Source organism: Protopterus annectens, chromosome 10.part0, assembly GCF_019279795.1.
Source record: "Protopterus annectens isolate FY-2018-M chromosome 10.part0, PAN1.0, whole genome shotgun sequence".
In the NCBI taxonomy this organism is placed as follows: domain Eukaryota; kingdom Metazoa; phylum Chordata; order Ceratodontiformes; family Protopteridae; genus Protopterus; species Protopterus annectens.
Genome location: NC_056744.1, coordinates 1,156,319,641 through 1,156,338,108, shown reverse-complemented (window position 1 = coordinate 1,156,338,108; position 18,468 = coordinate 1,156,319,641). Strand labels below are relative to the sequence as shown.

Sequence of the window (18,468 nt, the reverse complement as noted above, 5' to 3'; positions counted from 1 at the left end):
AATCCGCTTGGGGTTGGCAGTGAGTGGAAGTAGAATCTGTATCCGGGGGATACAATGTTTAAGACCCATCGGTCCTGGGTAATATACTCCCAGATTTTGCATGCAGGGCGAGTTTTCCTCCTAGGGGTGCAAGTACTTGGGCATGACTGGGAAGGGTGAAGGACAAGTCATTGTGAACTTTTTCCATAAGGGGGTGGCTTACCACTTCCTGTTTTTGAGGAGGGAGCACTCCATTGTTTAGATCTGTGCATACCCTGAGACTTTAGTCTTTGTGGTCTTTTGCCACTGGGTTTGGGCTGAGAAGGTCTGGGAGGGACTGGAAAGGACCAATTTTTAAAGGCCAATGCCTACTGTATCTAGGTAGCTGTACCTGTAAGAAATCTTTAACAGTTTGCATAGATTTAGCTTTTTCCTCCATCTTTTTAAGAACAACTTCTGCTTTTAAGCTAAACAAACATTCTTGGTTTAATGGAGCATCTAGTAATTTTGTTTTGACATGGTCTGGCAAGATTTCTTCCTTCAGCCAAGCATGCCTTCTCAGAACAGACCCAGTGACAGCAGCCCTGCAAGATGCTTTTAAGGCATCAAAACCACACTGCAATGTACGTTTACTAACTTAAGTTTGCAGAATGCATTAACTCTTGCAAGTCTTTATTTTCTGCACAATCTGGAAGTAACACCATTTTTTGTTTAATTAGTTCCATAATATGCGGCTGGTACTTCTACATGTGAAACTGGCAATTTAAAGCCCTGATGGCAAGAGTTGCAGAGGTATATACCTTCTTACCCTATCTGTCTAGAGCCCTAAAATCCCTGCCCGAAGGGGTAGGGTTTTTGGCTGTAGTAGCCTTAATACCTTTAGGTCCCTGGGAAATGGTCTCTGGATCCGCAGTGAGATTTTTAAAGAGAAATTTGCGAGAGTCCGGGTATGCAAGGTTTCACCAAAAGAGAAGTCCTCCAGGGGGGAGGCAGAGGGAATGAAATCCTCTGCATCTGAATCCTTATAAGTAGATAAGGTATGTCCTGGTAATCACAAGGTCAGAGAAATCGGACTCATGGTCTGTAGAATCAGAAGGAAAATCAATTTCTTGTCTTTTAGAGAGGGAAGGCTGGCTTCCCCTAATTAAAGTAATAAGGTCTTCAGCCATTCTAAGCATTTGTTTCTGTAGCATGGGAGCTTGAGAATGCGCTTTGGTCGGTTTCCTAGGCGTAGGGCAAACTCTTGGCCTGAGAAATTTGGTAGTTTTAGTCATTAACGAAGTAGTCTGTTTAATACGAACATCAGAAGGTCTGAATACACACTCAGAAGCTAGTGCCTGCACAGCAGCTCCGGACCCATCCAAGGTAGAGACATCTGCAGGTTCCATAGTCGAAGAAGCATCTCGCGGCATACCAGACTCCGAATGCATCTCAGTAGAGGCCTGCAAATCTGCAGAAGTGGGTAACAGTCGCTGTGAAGTACGGGCGGACTGGCGACTAGCTTAACAGAAGTGTCGTCAGCAGTTTTGGACCTATGCGGTATGTCTCGGTTTTTATCCTTGCATTTTTCAGATCTGTAGTCGGATGGCTTATCGAAGCCATTTCAGAATATGGAGAATGAGAGCGAAAGAATTTAGAAACAAAAATAGCCCAAGGACAAATAGTTCAGGCGGTGAACAAGGCACAAAACCGACAGTGAGGGACGTCATGGTCTGGGCCTAAACAGGTGACGCAGTAAGAATGAAAACCTCTGTGAGGTATTTGCTTTCCACAGGCAATACAATAGTTAACTTTTTCTGACATCGGTTAGAGCAAGAAATAAGGATCCCCAACGGGGTACTTAGCTTTAGAATACTTCAGGTTTGAAACTCGAAAAATGAAAATTTCAGGTAGCGGCCAACCGGCACTTGCGAACTGCTTCTGCTTCGGGCTCACACGTGGCAAGAAAAGCTGATGTAATGGCATCAGCTGCATGATTTATACCCCTGACATCATGGAAAAGGCGACAGCATCCTAAGACTCTGGTATTCGGGCCAACTGAGGGCTACCTGCAGGCAGATATAACCCAAGTGTGATGACTGCAACAGTGAAACACCAAGAAAGCACAGTTTTGTACCTACCATAAATGTCGATGTTCGTGTGTTTACCCTGCTGCAGTCATCACACTTGGGTTATCCTGTCGTCAGGCGGTCCCGCAGTCGGACGGATTTCCAAAGTCTTGGTCCGACGTCGGTTGCTGTCGCCTCATCCCTGACGTCAGAGCGCCAGGGGTATATATATTGCAACCGACGCCATTTTCTTCAGTTTTTCTTGCCCCAGATGTCAGGTGCCCCCATAAAAGTGATCCAAATCAGTATCAAAATGTGAGAACACTGTACAGACACAAAAAACCCTTCAGCTATAAGCAAATACATCAGTAAGGCATAGCAGAGGTTTAGTCAGTAAATCAGAGGGGTTGGAGGGAGGGTAACCTGGACTGCAGCAGGGTGAACACTCGAACATCTACATTTATGGTAGGTACAAAACTGTACTATGTTCATCGTGTTACCCTGCTGCAGTCATCACACTTGGGTTGAGTCCCAAAGCTAAGGTAGGGTGGAGGCATTATAGAAGGTTAGAGGAGGCAATGAGCCCCTGTAGAAATGCAGTGGCGAAGCCTGCCCTGGACTAAGAATAAAGAGGTAAGTGATAGTGTTTGGTGAAGGTGTGTACAGAACTCCAAGTTGCAGCTTCTAAAATTTCCTTGGTAGGAACCCCCCTGAGAAAAGCTGTAGAGGTAGCTGTTGCCCTAGTCGAGTGGGACCTAATGGTAGGAGGTACTGGTTTCCCATGATGGGTATAGCAGAATCGTATGTAATGGCCTATCCATTTAGAAATGGTTTGCTTGGAAATGGCCTTCCCTTGAGTAGCTGTAGCATAGGAAACAAAGAGCTGGTCAGTTTTTCTGAAAGCCTTAGTTTAATCCAAGTAATATCGAAGCTGCCTGTGAATGTCCAAGGAATGTAGGAGTCTCTCACCTTTGTTCTGTGGATTGGGGAAGAAAGTGGGTAGATGGATGGTTTGATTTAAAGCTACGCTGGAAACCACCTTAGGCATGAAGGAAGGATTAGTTCGTAGAGAAACTCTGTCTTGATGAAAAATGAGGAAAGGTTCCACTGCCATAAGAGCCTGTAATTCTGAAACTCTCCTAGCAGAAGTTATAGCCAGGAGCAAGGCAGTCTTCCAAAATAGGAACTGAAGGTCTGCAGAAAAAGCTGGTTCAAAGGGAGGTAATGTTAGTTTTTCCAGAACAAAGATGAGGTCCCATGTAGGCGCAGGAGAGCTCTTCTAGGTGGTCTAATGTTTTTTGCCCCTCTGAGGAACTGCCTTAGGAGTGGATCTGAAAATAAAGGTGGATTCGTGGCGTAGTGAGCTGAAATAGCTGAAGCATGGATTTTAATTGAGGAGAAAGAAAGTCCTTTATGCAACATCTCAGCTAAATACTGCAGAATGTGAGGCATATGAGGCTGAGTTGTATCTAGGCCTTTAGCTTGGTTCCAAGCAGAAAACCTTTTCCATTTGTCCGAGTAAGCCTTCTTGGTGCTTGGCCTCCTGGCTTCTAGAACAACATCCAGTACTGCTTGAGAAAGAGAAGCTGGTTGGCTACTTAATTGATTTGCCATGCCGCCAGGTTTAAGGTTTTGATCTGGCTGTGTAGAATCTGCTTGTCTTGCTGTGTGAGTAAATGAGGTATTTGAGGTAGTATCCATGGTGGGCTGTGAGCCATATTCTTCAAAAGTGGGTACCAGTGCTGGCGTGGCCAGTCTGGGGCTATGAGAATCATTCGAGGTTTCTCCTTTTTGACCTTCAAAAGAACCTTTGTGAGAAGAGGTAAGGGAGGAAAGGCATATGCTGTCAGGTGTTTCCAACTGAAGGAGAGAGCATCCCCTTTCCATGCTTGTTGGTGGAATGTCCTTGTACAAAATTTTGTCAGCTGGTAGTTTTGAGGACTGGCAAACAGGTCTATATTTGGTAGGCCCCATCTTTGAGTTATCATTGCAAATATTTGTGGGTCTAGCTTCCACTCGTGGGGATCTTTGATGTTTCTACTTAGGTCGTCTGCCAATGTGTTTTTCTGTCCTGGCAGGAAGTGAGCTTGTAACTGGACTTGGTAGGTCAGAGCTGTGTTCCATAAGATTATTGCTTGCCTGCAAAGAGGGTAGGAATGTGTGCCCCCTTGTTTGTTTATGTACCACATTACTGTGGTGTTGTCCGTCTTTATTGCCAGTTGTCCAGGATGTAGAAGATCCTTGAAGGCCGTCAGAGCTTTCTGAACAGCAAGCATCTCTTTTTGGTTTATGTGCAGTTTTCTTTGTTCTGCAGTCCCATAGGCCTTGAATGCATTTCCCTGCCATGTGAGCCCCCCAGGCGTAGTCTAAAGCATCTGTTGTGATAGTTTGCCTGGGTGGGGGCAAGGTGAAAGGCTGACCCTTGTTGAGGTGACATGCCTGTGCCCACCACAGAAATTCCTGTTGAAGGCAGGGAATGAGAGATATCACTGTGTCCAAGCTGTGGCTGTGTTGAGACCATACGCTTTTTAGGTACCATTGTAATTTCCTCATATGCAGTTTTGCAAATGGTATTATCAGAATGCAAGATGCCATGAACCCCAAAGCCTGCAGAATTTTTCTTGCAGTTAATTGGGTCTTTGTTGCCATTGTCTTGAAATATTGAGTCAGTTGTAATTTCTTGTCTGGTGTAAGATAAGCCTTCTGGGCCGTTGTGTCCAAGCTGGCACCCAGGAATGTCATTTTTTGTGAGGGTACTAGTTTTGATTTCTTTTCTTTTACTGTGTACCCCAGGCAATTTAGTAGATGCTTCACAAAAGCCAGATGTTGAATGAGAATGTCTTTTCTTTCTGCTTGGAAGAGGCAGTCGTCCAGGTATGGATATATTTGAATTCCTCTTTGTCTGCAGTATGCAATTACTGGTGCCAGGCATTTTGTGAATACTCTGGGCGCAGTAGATAAGCCAAAGGGCAGTGCAGAGAATTGATAACGGGTTGAACCTGCAATGAAACGGAGGTATCTTCTGCAACTTTGTCTGATAGGGACATGCAGGTATGCCTCCTTGAGGTCCAATGTTACCAGCCATGCTTCCTTGCCCAACATGGGAAGTAGCTGCTGTAGTGTTTGCATCTTGAATTTGGGAACCTGTAAGTAAGTGTTTAGAATAGAAAGGTCCAGAATTGGTCTCCAAGCATTTTCCTTTCTGGGTACCAGGAATAGTCTTGAGTAAAATCCTTTGCCTTGCTCTAGGTGTTGGTACCCTTTGAATGGCTATCATGGCCATGAGAGCTGCAATCTGTTTTTGAGCCTCTGCCCTTTGATTTTGTGGCAGGTTTGGCATTCCTCTTTTTATTGGCAAGGTGTGAAAGTGGAATCTGTATCCTCATAAAATTATGTCCAGGACCCATTTGTCCTTTGTGACCATGTGCCAGTTGTCTACAAATAATGCTAGTTTTCCCCCCAGGAGGGCTGACAAAAGAGCTTTGTTTGGCCAGTTGAGGTGCAAGTCATTGAGTTTTCCATTGAGTTTGCCTTCTGGTGGCTTGAGACCTGTCTTCTCCTCCCTTCTGGGTTGGAGTGGTCCATTGGCGAGGCTTATACTGAGCTTGTGGTTATCCTCTGCCCCTTGGGCGCCTGTATTTACCCCTCTGAGGCCTGTCAGTGGCTGGAAAGGACCAATTTTTGGTTGGCCAGTTTCTGCTAAAGCGAGGGGGTTGTACCTGTAGGAAATCTTTGACTGTCTGCATTGATTTTGACTTATCCTCCATTTTCTTTAAAACTTCTTCTGCTTTAACACCAAAAAGAACATCCTGCTGCAAGGGAGCATCTAGTAGTTTTGCTTTAACATGTTCAGGCAGACTCTGCTCCTTTAACCAGGCATGCCTACGTATAACTGATCCAGTGACCGCTGCTCTGCAGGAGGCCTCCAAGGAATCAAACCCACATTGTAAGGTATGCTTGTCCACCTGCTCGGTGGCGTGCAACAAATCCTGTACTTCTTTCAATTCAGAGTGTTGAGGAAGGGTTGTTATCTTTTGTTTTAACTGAGAGATCAGAAATTGCTGATACTTAAGCATGTGAAATTGGCAGTTTAGAGCTCTCATAGCTAAAGTGGCTGAGGTGTAAACCTTTTTCCCCCATCTGTCTAGTGCTCTTGAATCCCTCTCAGAAGGTACTGGATTTTTAGCCATAGAAGCCTTAGCCCCCTTGGGACCCTGTGAGATAGTCTCTGGGTCTGCTACTGGGCTTTTGTAAAGGAATTTATGGGAATCAGGAACTCTGTAATATCTGTCAGGCTTGGCCGGGGCAGGAGGTAGAGAGGCAGGGTTGAAACCGGATTCTAAATAAACATCATCCACAATGTCCAGAACAGGAGGGATGGCTAGAGGTCTGTGTTGGGGGAGTAAAAGAAACTCTCTGAGCCTTTTCTTGGAATCAGAGTAATCCTGGCCTTCCCAGTGAAAATGCTCCCTCAGTGTGTAAAGTTTCCCCAAAAGAGTAATCTTCTGGAGGGGAAGCTGAGGGAATAGAGTCCTCAGCATCAGAATCTTCAGAAGGAGAGAAGGAATAGTCTTGGTCTTCAGAGGAATCCGAAGAAATAGACAGTTGTTCAGAGGAAGCAGATTCTTCCTCTTGTCTAGGGCTTTTGTCAGGAGGGGGCTGGGAACCCCTGATAAGAGTAATCAGATCTTCAGCCATCTTAAGCATCTATTTCTTAGGCATAGGGCCTTGAACAGGTGACTGAAGTGAAGCGTTTTTCGATTTGGAAGGAGTCTTCGATTTAGAAAACGCTTTGACTGTGAGAGTCGTTGGTCTGAAAACACCTTCAGAAATCGAAGGTGTTTCAGAAGAACCGGCATCCTTGGAAGTAAGTCGTCGGTAGGGCCTGAAGTAAAAGGCTGTGTCGGCCTAGTACATTCCGTCAAAATATCCGTAGTGGTCTCGGGTTCTTCAACTGCGGTAGTCGGAGGCTGCGTCGGGGCCTCACAGATAACCGTAGACCGGATCAACCGAGGCCTCGGAATCAGGCTTAGGCCTGGGCTGACCATCCTTATCCCTGTGTTTTTTGTGCACGCCGGTAGTCGGTAGCTCCGACGGCATGCTGCCAAAAAAGTGTCGTGCGAAATCAAAACGTCTTTTAATAGTGCGTTTATTAAATCTAGCACAAAAAAGTACAGTTTTGTACCTACCATAAATGTAGATGTTCGAGGATTCCCTTGCTGCAGTCCTGACAATTGGGTATAGTCCGCGTCCCAGTCGGCCCGAATACCAGAGGACGCCGGTCATGCGCATGACCGACGCCATTTCCTCAGTCTTTTCTTGCCCCAGATGTCAGAAGACCCAAAAGACAAGTCCCAAAACAACCTGCAGCAAAAACATGTACAATATATACAGTAATATATACAAAAAATATAAGCATGTAAAGTCACCTACACAACCACCCTGAAACACAGAGGGGAAGGAGGGAGGGGAATCCTCGAACATCTACATTTATGGTAGGTACAAAACTGTACTATGTTCCCCTTGCTGCAGTCCTGACAATTGGGTAGAATCCCAAAGCAGAGGTAAGGGAGGCTGGCAAATTATAAAGTAGCAGGAGCTGACAACATGCCTTGTAAAACAGCTGTGGCAAAACCAGCTCTAGTCTTAGAGTATATAGGCAGGTGATAATGCCTAGAGAAAGTATGCACTGAACTCCAAGTAGCCAGAATATCCTTAGTTGCCACCCCTTAGAAATGCTGTTGAAGTGGCAGTAGCCCTAGTGGAATGAGGCCTAATCCCAGCTGGAACCTCTTTGCCATGATGGGAATAACAAAATGCAATGCAAAAGCCAATCCACCTAGAAATAGTTTGTTTTGACACAGGCTTGCCCTGTGAACTTAAAGCAAAAGAAACAAGTAACTGCTGAGACTGCCTAAAATCTTTAGTCCTGCTCAAATAATAATTGCCTGTGTACATCTAAAGTGTGCAAAATCTTTTCCCCTTTATTTTGAGGATCTGCAAAACGTAGGCAAATGAATAGTTTGGTTTAAAGCCACACTAGAAACCACCTTAGGCATAAAGGAAGGATTAAATGATACCCTGTCCTTGTGGAAAATCAAAAGGGCTCTACTGCCATAAGGGCCTGCAACTCAGACACCCTTCTTGCAGAAGTAATAGCCAACAGAAAAGCAGTCTTCCATGACAAATATTTCAATTCAGCAGTAGCTGCAGGCTCAAAAGGTTGTAGAGTAAGTTTTTCCAACACAAAATTGAGATCCCAAGCAGGAGTAGGAGCTCTCGTGGGGGTCTTATATTCTTTGCCCCTCTAAGAAACTGCTTGAACAAAGGATCTTGAAAACAAAGGTGGGTCACAATCATAGTGAGCTGAAATTGCTGCAGCATGAATCTTTATGGAAGAGAAAGACAAACCTTTGTCCAATAATTCAGTAAGATATTGAAGAGCCACACTCAAATTAGGCTCTGAAATCTCCAAATTCTTTGCTGTACTCCAAAATAAAAATCTCTTCCATTTTCTCTCTCCTAGTACTAGGCCTTCTAGCTTCCAAAATCACATTTAAAACTTGTTGAGGAAGCTGAGACCTACCATGCTTCAACACAGAATATGCCAAGCTGTGAGATGAAGAGATTGAAGCTTGACATTGAGCAGATGACCGTCCTTCTGAGATAACAGATGAGGAATCAGAGGTAAAGGCCATGGAGGCTTCTTTACAAGACTCCTTAGAAGTGGGTACCAGTGTTGCCGAGGCCAATCTGGAGCTATCAAAATCATCCTTGGCCTGTCCTGTCTGACCTTTAGTAATACCTTTGAAAGAAGAGGTAGAGGTGGAAAGGCATAGACATGAAGGTTTTTCCAACTGAAAGACAGAGCATCCACTTTCCAAGCTGTGTGATGAAACCCCTTTGTGCAATACTTTGGCAGCTGGTGGTTTAGTGGAGAAGCGAACAGATCTATGTCTGGAGTTCCCCATGACACTGTCAATTTCTGAAATACATGAAGATCCAGTTTCCACTGTGGGGATCCATGATTTGTCTGCTTAAAACATCTGCTAGGGAGTTCTGTGCTCCTGGCAGAAACCGAAGAGTCAGTTGCAGGCTTACTCCCATAAAATCATTGCTTGCCTGCATAGAGGATAAGAATGTGTTCCCCTTGCTTGTTGATGTACCACATGACAGTTGTGTTGTCTGTCAGAATCAACACCTGCCCTGGAAGAAGTAACTCCTTGAACGCCATCAATGCAAACTGGACTGCTAACATCTCCTTCATGTTGATATGTAGATGCTGTAGTCTGGCAGGCCACTTGTCTTGTATCCACTTTCCATTTAGATGAGCTCCCAAGCAGTGTCCGAGGCATCTGTCGTTAAAATCTGACTCGCCTCTGGCCGGGTCACAGAGAGTCCCTTGTTTAGGTGACATTCCTGAGCCCACCCCAAGAATTCCTTTTGAAGGCAAGGTATTATTTGAATGACAGTGTCCAAATCTTGGCAGTGCTGTGTCCATACATTTTGAGATACCATTGCAGCTTCCTCATATGCAGTTTGGCATTGGGAAGCACCAGAATACAAGATGCCATGAACCCTAATGCTTGAAGGACTGTCCTTGCAGTCAGCACGGACTGATGAGATAGTTGATGGAAGTAAAGTGACAGACTCTTTTGTTTGTCCGGGGTTAAAAGGCCATCTGAGCTGCTGTATTCAGTCTCACACCCAGAAAGCACATGTCTTGAGAGGGTACTAGACTGGACTTTATTTCGTTCACAGAATACCCTAGGCATCTTAGCACTGCTATGACATATTCCAGATGCTGTAGAAGGTGTTCCTTTTCTTGAGCCAGAATCAGGCACAAGTAAGGATAGATTTGAATGCCTTGAAGCCTGAAGTAAGCTATCACTGGAGCCAGAACCTTTGTGAATACTTAGATAAGCCAAAGGGCAATGCAGAGAACTGATAATGAAAATCTATACTTTCTGCAACTTAGCCTTATAGGCACATGAAGGTAAGCTTCCTTGAGATCCAAAGTTACCATCCAGTGATCTTTGCCCAGCAGAGGTAACAGTTGCTGTCAACATCTTGAACTTGGGAATGTCCAGATAAGTGTTGAGGATAGATAAATCCAGAATTGGTCTCCACGTGTTCCCCTTCTTTGGTACTAGGAACATTCTGATACAGGGACTGGCTGAATGGCCCCTATCTGGAGTAACTGAGAAACTTGCTTGTGAGCCTCTTTCCTTTGTGGAGGAGGAACATCTGGCATGCCTTTGAAAGGGGGCATTGTGTGGAAATAAAATCTGTAACCGTGATGAATAATATCCAGCACCCATCTGTCTTGAGTGATTAAATCCCAATTTTCTTTGAAAAGAGACAATCTTCCTCCCAAAGGAGCTGCCAGGAGTCCACTGGCAGCTGAAAAGGCAGGTCATTGGTTCAAAGGACTGACCCCTGCCCTCACCAGAAGTCTGAGCAGGTGAACTGTCTGATCTAGGCCTAAAAGACAGAGCCTGCCCCTACCACGGCTAGACCTACCCCTAGACTGGGAACCATAAGCAGGATATGTCCACCCCTTAGCAGGCCAATTTCTACTAAACTTCGGAGGCTGCACCTGCAAAAAATCTTTAACAGTCTGCATAGACTTAGCTTTGTCCTCCATTTTCTTTAAAACTGCTTCCACAGGCGGTCCAAACAACACATCAGACTGTAAAGGAGCATCCAAAATCCTAGTCTTAACATGCTCAGCTAAATTCTGATCCTTCAACCAGGCATGTCTGCGAACAGAACTAGTAGCAGCCACCCTGAGGCCTGAACAGCATCAAAACCACACTGCAAAGAATGCTTACCCACTTGTTCAGACACATGAACCAAATCCAGCAATTCTTTACACTCAATACCTTCGCCAAAGCATCCACCTTAGATTTCAATTGTGAAAGGAGATAATTTTGATATTTCAGCATATGAAACTGACAATTCAACGCCTCATGGCTAGAGTGGAAGAAGTATATACTTTCTTACCCCACCTATCCAAAGCCCTTGCCTCTTTATCAGAGGGTACAGGATTTTTAACCACAGAAGCTTTAACACCTTTAGGCCCCTGAGAAACAGTTTCTGGCTCCGCCCTGGGACACTTAAACAAATACTTATGAGCCCTATAATACCTATCAGGCTTAACAGGAGCAGGAGGGAAGGAATCAGGGTTCAGAGAAGCCGCTGCAAAAACATCCACCAGCACATGCAACACAGGAGGAATAGCTAAGGGCCTATGCTGGGGCAAAAACAAAATTGAGTCAGAGTAATCTTGGCCTTCCCATTTAAAGTGCTCCCTCATGGAGTGATGAGTCTCTGAAAATGTAACATCCTCAGGAGGAGTCGCTGAAGGAGTGGATTCATCCACATCACTATCAGAATTAGTAGGAAACTCTTGCAAGTCTTCCACAGAAGACTCTGAAGCCTGTGAACACTGTTCAAAACTATCAAACTCCTGTTCCACCTAGGCCTCTTATCAGGTGGGGGCATAGAACCTCTAATCAGAGTAATCAAATCTTCTGCCATTTTAAGCATATGATTTAGGCACAGAGCCCGAAATGCTAGGAGAAGCCCTACAGAAGCTGAACTTGGCCTTCCTCAAGCTTTGGCAACAGAAGGAGGCCCTAACTACCTTGGGAAGAGGGAAGAACAGTTACCTGAGAAGCCCCCTCAGCCTCCTGAGAGGGCACATCCTGTAACAGTAAAGTATCTGCCTGAGACTCCATAGAGACTCCTGGCAAAACCTCTCCCTAGACTTCACTGTTTTGTCCTTGCTTCTTAGATGAAGCAATCTAGCACAAGGCTCAGGCCCTAAACAAGGTATACACAAAGTATGATAATCCCTGTATCTGCTTCCCAAGAAATACAGTTATTCACTTTTCTGACATCGGTAAAATACTGAGGCAAGAAAAACCAAAATGTTCTAGCAGGTTACATTTAGCCAACTCTGTATTCGGTCTGAAACTCCGGTTTCGAAAATCTCAAACGCCAACCTGCACTGCAAAATTGCTTCTGCATCGGACCATGCGGCAAAAGACTGAGCCGACTGGGACGCTGACTATACCCAATTGTCAGGACTGCAGCACTAGGCAGGGTATACAATAAGAATGAAAATCCTTATGAGGTATTTGCTTCCCACAAGAAATACAATTGTTAACTTTTTCTGACATCGGTCTGAGGCAAGAAAAGTTTCCCCAGGGAAATTTCCTTTATATAAGACAAAATCTCAGAATTCGGCCGACCGGCACTTGCGAACTGCTTCTCGGGCAAGGAAGACTGGAGAAAATGGCAATATATATATATACCCTGGCTTGATGTGATGATGAGGCGGAGACAACACCGGCGTCGGACCAAGACTTTGGAAATCCGCGACGCTTGGGACTGCCTGACAACAGGATAACCTAACCATCCTTATAAGTGGTGTGGGTTAGTCTGAACACTCTCTCTTCACTTTGATTCTAGACATGTCATTAGTATTTAGCCATCAGAATCTGTCAACTGATCGACAATAAGTGACGTCGTGATCAGGGCCTAGGCAGGGTATACAATAAGAATGAAAATCCTTATGAGGTATTTGCTTCCCACAAGAAATACAATTGTTAACTTTTTCTGACATCGGTCTGAGGCAAGAAAAGTTTCCCCAACGGGGTACTTAGCTTTATATAAGACTTCGGTCTGAAACTCGAATTCAAAAATCTCAGGAGTCGGCCGACCGGCACTTGCGAACTGCTTCTGCTTCGGGCAAGGAAGACTGGAGAAAATGGCGTCGGTTGCAATATATATATATACCCCTGGCGCTCTGATGCCAGGGATGAGGCGACAGCAACCGACGTCGGACCAAGACTTTGGAAATCCGACGACTGCGGGACTGCCTGACAACAGGATAACCTAAGTGTGATGACTGCAGCAGGGTAACACGATGAACATCATCAGCTATTAATGGGTAACTTCCGCCATATATCTAGAAAAGGGTGGATAAAAGACTTGACAGTGTCCATGCTCTTTCCTAAGTTTTTAAAAAATATCCTCTACAGAAGACCAAACAAAAGACTCCTACCTATAAGCATGTTAAAGAGCTGCCCCATGACATTCTCTAAATGGGTCTGAATTCCAACCACGTCTCCTTATCATGGATCCTGTTGCTGATGCCCTTAATGCTGGCTGCAAGAACAGCATCACACTCATCTTTTACAAGACGTCTACCATCCTTATAAGTGGTGTGGGTTAGTCTGAACACCAGCAATTTTTGGAGTCTCATCCATGGCCCTCTGGGTCTCTCTCTCTCTTCACTTTGATTCTAGACATGTCATTAGTATTTAGCCATCAGAATCTGTCAACTGATCGTCCTAAAAACAAGGGTAGCAGATGTGTACAAGTTTTTCCCAAACTGATCTAGCATCCTGCTTTATTATTTGTACAGTATGAAGGCCTGGAGTCATCTCAAATCCTTTGGCAGCACTAAGAAAAATTACTGATGAATCTGCCATTAAGTTACTGTACAGATACTAGCAAGTCTGTTGGACCCTGTAAAATCTGTTAGGTTTACTAAGGACAGGATTTTGGGCATCTGGCTCAAAGATGCTGCAGTAAAACCATCTTCAAAAGCCTATAACACTGGTGGTACAGCTCATGCATGCATAGGAAGTCCTTGTACTCAGTCTCAAGCACCTTAGACTACATTATGGTCTCAAGCATCTTAGATTACATTATGAAGTATCCCATCAAGGAACTGAGGGTCTCTACAAATGAAACATCCTCAAAAGGTGAGCATGGAAAAAAGCTCATCATCTTCAGATTCCTATCCTAGTGGACAATTGTTATGACAACCTTTCCTCATCTTTTAAGGAGGAATCTATTTTAAGGTGGGTCTCTCATTTTATGGGCTGTGTGCCTAAGGTGTAGGACTGGGTGATGTCCTGCTGTGAGCTCTACCACAGTGAGAAAAACTTTTTAGCCAGATTTTTGAATTTTTGTAAGGCAAAGCCTTACAAGAAAAATGAGAGTCCAGGCAGAGTCAAAGAGCCCTTTAAGCAACATGTTTTTCCCCAAAAGAAAAATAAAAGGGATGGCACAAACATATTAAGGATGTGACAGTCTTAATGAGGTTATTACCCTAAGTAATTGTCAATCAAATACTGAAACAGTCAACAGCCGTGACAAAAGGAATACAGCCTTAACAACAATTCAGCTTCAATTAAGAGTAAAGACAATGAGAAAAAAAAAACAGTCCAAGGAAGGGAATATGAATGAGTTGGCAATAATACCCACCATCCTTCAGGAAGAAAGGCATTCCAGTCCAATGCAAAACTAACTACTGCAGTGAAGCAAGTACATAACATGTGGGCCAGGGGATGTGCAAATGGCTCTGCCAAGCTGTGTTAACAGCAGCCTTCCAGAGGTGTTTATGTATGAAAGTACACATACAAGCATCGTCAGCGGACGTCATACCAGGTGCCTTTGTACATGGCAAGAAAGCAAATCAACTGCCAAACAGGCAGGATTAACAGCAGAAATCCCTTGACAATGGCCTCCCACAACTGACTCTCACCCCAAGTTGAGCAAATGAGATGGTCAAATCATGGAAAAGCTGAGGGGTTGGCAGGCAGCAAGGGATAAAAAAGAACACAAAAAAATCCTGCAAGACTACCAAAAACTAACACTAACTGCATCTTCTTTGCATCATCTTTTCCATTAAATTCTCGAACTACAACTATTGAGAAATTTAGCCAGCTGACACTGGTGCTTCAAATCCAATGGTCAAATCCACAAGGTAAAATTCACGCCCAGCAAGAAAATACAGTAAAGACCTTCTGATTTAAAATGATTTTAGCATTTCTTTAAGTGCACTGCACCATATCACAAGTTGCCTACAGTTCTGTAAAACTGTTTGCACTTAGCTTTTCCTTAAAATAAAAACAAAAACTGTTTTTAATCACTCATAAGTTTGCATTTAAGTAAAACCTTTGTCGCTTATTATAACAAATCTAAACGCCACTACATACTTAATATGTAAATGCAGGGAGAGCTCAGGAACATGCTCTGGTAAAGTCTATGAGATATTGCTTTATCTTTTGTTTCATGATTCATATTAGGTGTGTCATGTTTTAATTTTGTTATTAAGGGCACTGATCCATGTTAGATGCTCCACGCACTTAACAGCAAAATTAAACGTAAAGAAAATAAGCTGCAAAACAATGACCCGTAAATGTTTATCATGTCCTCAAGCTCTCCCTGTAAGTGCAAGGCAGAGTTTTAAGCTTAGAAGCAAAAAAAAAAAGAATTATAAGTATTTAAATTAAAAATAATGGTTAATTTAACAGAAATCATAATAATCATTTTCATGAAGATCAAAGTGCATACAACTATACAGCACTGCAACAACCACATGAACTGATGCAGGTGCAACAACACTAACTTAAATAAGAATGTCAGAATTTAACAAGTGTGTGAGAAAAACTCCTGTTGTACATACCATGGACCTGGTTGATTTCAGAGTTTGAAGACAAGATTTCATCTGCAAGTTTTTGTGCAGTTGGAAGGACCTCTGTGTGATGTGCAGTGATTAAATACTGTACAAATTTCTGTAATTGGTCCCTGTTCATCTGGAAAAGGGTCTCTGAGATGGGTAGGCGTAGCTTCACCTGATCTGGCTTGCGAATCCGATACAGGGAAAGAGCAACCACATGAGCACAATAAAAAATGTCTTTGTTTCCACAGCCACATGTCACAGAGGTGATTTTGCAGCGGTCAAAACTGATGGCAACCTTGTATGTCATTTCTGGTTCTGACGGAGTTGCAGGTTCCGTCACCGTGCCACTGAGATGAAACCCTAAAAACAAATAGAATAGTGTCAAGAAAAACTTTGCACAGGCATCTTCAAATGTAAACCTACACAACACAATTCAGTTTAGTCTTTTCCTGATCATACAAACCTATCGCCTCAATTTAGTCAGATATGTCTAAATTCCACTTTTCGTACATCCTCACTCTCCAACACAAAAGTTTATGGTATTAAAAGAAATCATCTTGGAGTCGACAGCCCAAGAAGCTTTACTCTCTCAGTCTAACTCAGAGGAAAGTTTCTGCAAATAAATACCAAAAGGACCTACAAAAGAGTGTACTGAACAATTACAGATTCTATTAATATACTAGTACAGTTCATGTGCAATACTTGAACTTGGCTGCTAGATGTGTGTTTTTAGTATCTTAACAAGTGTGTGTTTCTAAGAATATATGTAGCTATATACTTAAGTGTAGAGTTGATTTCTAACACAGTGATAGCAATATTATAAGTTGTTTTAAATGATGTCTTACATGGTTTCTTTTGCCTGTCCCATGATGAGCTGATTGCACAGAATCTCATTTAATCTACACTTGTTGATCTAAAATGACAAAATTACTTTCGACTTTGACTTTATCCTTCACAAGTATGTATCAAAAAGCAAAACACTAACAGAAAAACATGCATCATATTATCATGCATGCAATTAATGTTAAGAACCAAGCCTGGCACAACAAAAGTGAGGAACACCAAAGGCAGATGCATAACTTTCTGAGTGAAAAGATGACTTCACGAGCGCTGTCTACTTCTGCTGTATGTACAACTACATCACTGAGAAACAAACAACTTTGCAGTAAATCACCCTTCTCTATTCCCTGAGATAGAGCTGTCCTCCTCTAGTAGTAAAACGCAATACTACAAAATTATAGATAAAAAAATATGCACCAGAGACACGCATGCATAATATGGAGCCACTATGAGTAATAGTGTCAATGTGAACATCATGCGATTAATCACAGCTAAAAGTCTAAATGCAAAAGTAGCCGCGGTGGTGCAGCGGTAGCGTTGTTGCCTCGCAGCAAGAGGTTTTCCCGTTCGATTCTCGGCTGGAGCGCCTTCTGTGTGGAGTCTGCATGTCCTCCCCACGGTAGAGTGGCGTTCGAAAGACATTCATGAAGGGGCGTGCCTTCGCTGAAGTTTGGGCGTCGGGATGGCACCTCTGCACCATAAAAATCAACTGCCAATCATTAGCGGACCGGAATTCCGCTATGGCGACCCCTAACCGGGAAAAGCCAAAAGAAAAACAAAGTCTAAATGCAAAAACAGCAATACTCAAAATGTTGCACAATACACTAAACTTTTTGCAAAGGGGAAAGTTCCCACCCCAAACACACACACAAAATCTGCAACACTACCAGTCCCATCACACAAACTCAGATAACACAAACCCAGTGTTTTTTCTGCATCGACTTTATGTGATTCACTGTACAGTCTCTGACAAAGTACTCGTTTCCCATATAGTGCAGCATCCATAGACTGCAATATACCTAACCTGCCAAATGCTTCTGATAGATGTTTTAAAATTCGTTTTATTTTACAATATGCCTATTTTAACCTTCCAGTCTTATGTGATCATATTCATCCAGGCTTTGCTGCAAATGGACCACTGAGGTCAGTGCACTACCTCAGTAAACAAATACAAATAACTCAAGTAAATATATAATTCTGTGTGAAAAAAAAGAGTTGTGTACTTACCATAACTTGGAATCTGTGCCATCCAGTGTCATTCATCATGGATGGTCTTGGATCCAACCTCAGATCCGAGCCAGCTGAGTAAGCGACAGCTCCTGAGCTCGAGCTCCTCCCATCCCAGGAACCCCTGCTATGTATAATCCACAGATCACGTTTGCTAGATAGAAATAAGGACAATGAAACAGTCTACAATAAGGAACAGCAGAACAAAACACACCATTACTCCATGAATCCCCAGTCACCAGAAGGAGGGGGGACGGAGGGTGGGAACATGATGAATGATGACCCTGGATAGCACAGATTCCAAGTTATGGTAAGTACATAACTCTTTCTCTGATGTTATCCATGTCATTACTGATTACAGATGGGTCAGAGTCCCCAGCTATCCATAACACTTGGGTGGTCTCAAAGGACGACATGCCGGAGCACAGAAGAACCAAACAAAGCTCTATCCCTGGACACAAAATCCAGCTTGTAATGTGTTACAAAAGTATGGAGATTTGACCAAGTGGCAGCAGCACAAATGTTATCCAAGAAAGTCCTTGCCCAGAAGACCGAAGAAGTAGCCACCAACCTAGTAGAATGAGCTTTCATAGGCCTGGGAAGATCAATGTGATTGCTTTCGTAAATGTGACAAGCGACACTTCGTTAAATAGAAACTTTGAAAATGGCCTTACCTTTCCTAGCCTGATAGAAAGCTACGAAAAGCTAATGTGACTTTCAAAAACTCTCCATCCTCTTTAAAGAGAAACATAGCTGTCTATGTACATGCAGGCAATGTAGTTTGTACTCTCCTTTGTTCGAAAAATTGATGGGCAGCTGAATTGACTGATTAAGGTTAGTTTCTGAGGCTACTTTAGGAATGAAGGAAGGACTGGTCCTGAGAGATAC

The 18,468-nt window shown here is 43.5% G+C and overlaps 1 protein-coding gene across 1 annotated transcript in view; it reads right to left on the bottom strand.

The window, feature by feature from the left end:
- ZSWIM5 (zinc finger SWIM-type containing 5) overlaps nucleotides 1-18,468 on the bottom strand; it is a 1,363,657-nt gene that overhangs the window by 964,367 nt on the left and 380,822 nt on the right. Inside the window, exon 2 of the mRNA XM_044085901.1 lies at nucleotides 15,517-15,873. Coding sequence (XP_043941836.1) covers nucleotides 15,517-15,873 — 357 coding nt within the window. The remainder of the gene's footprint in view (nucleotides 1-15,516; nucleotides 15,874-18,468) is intronic.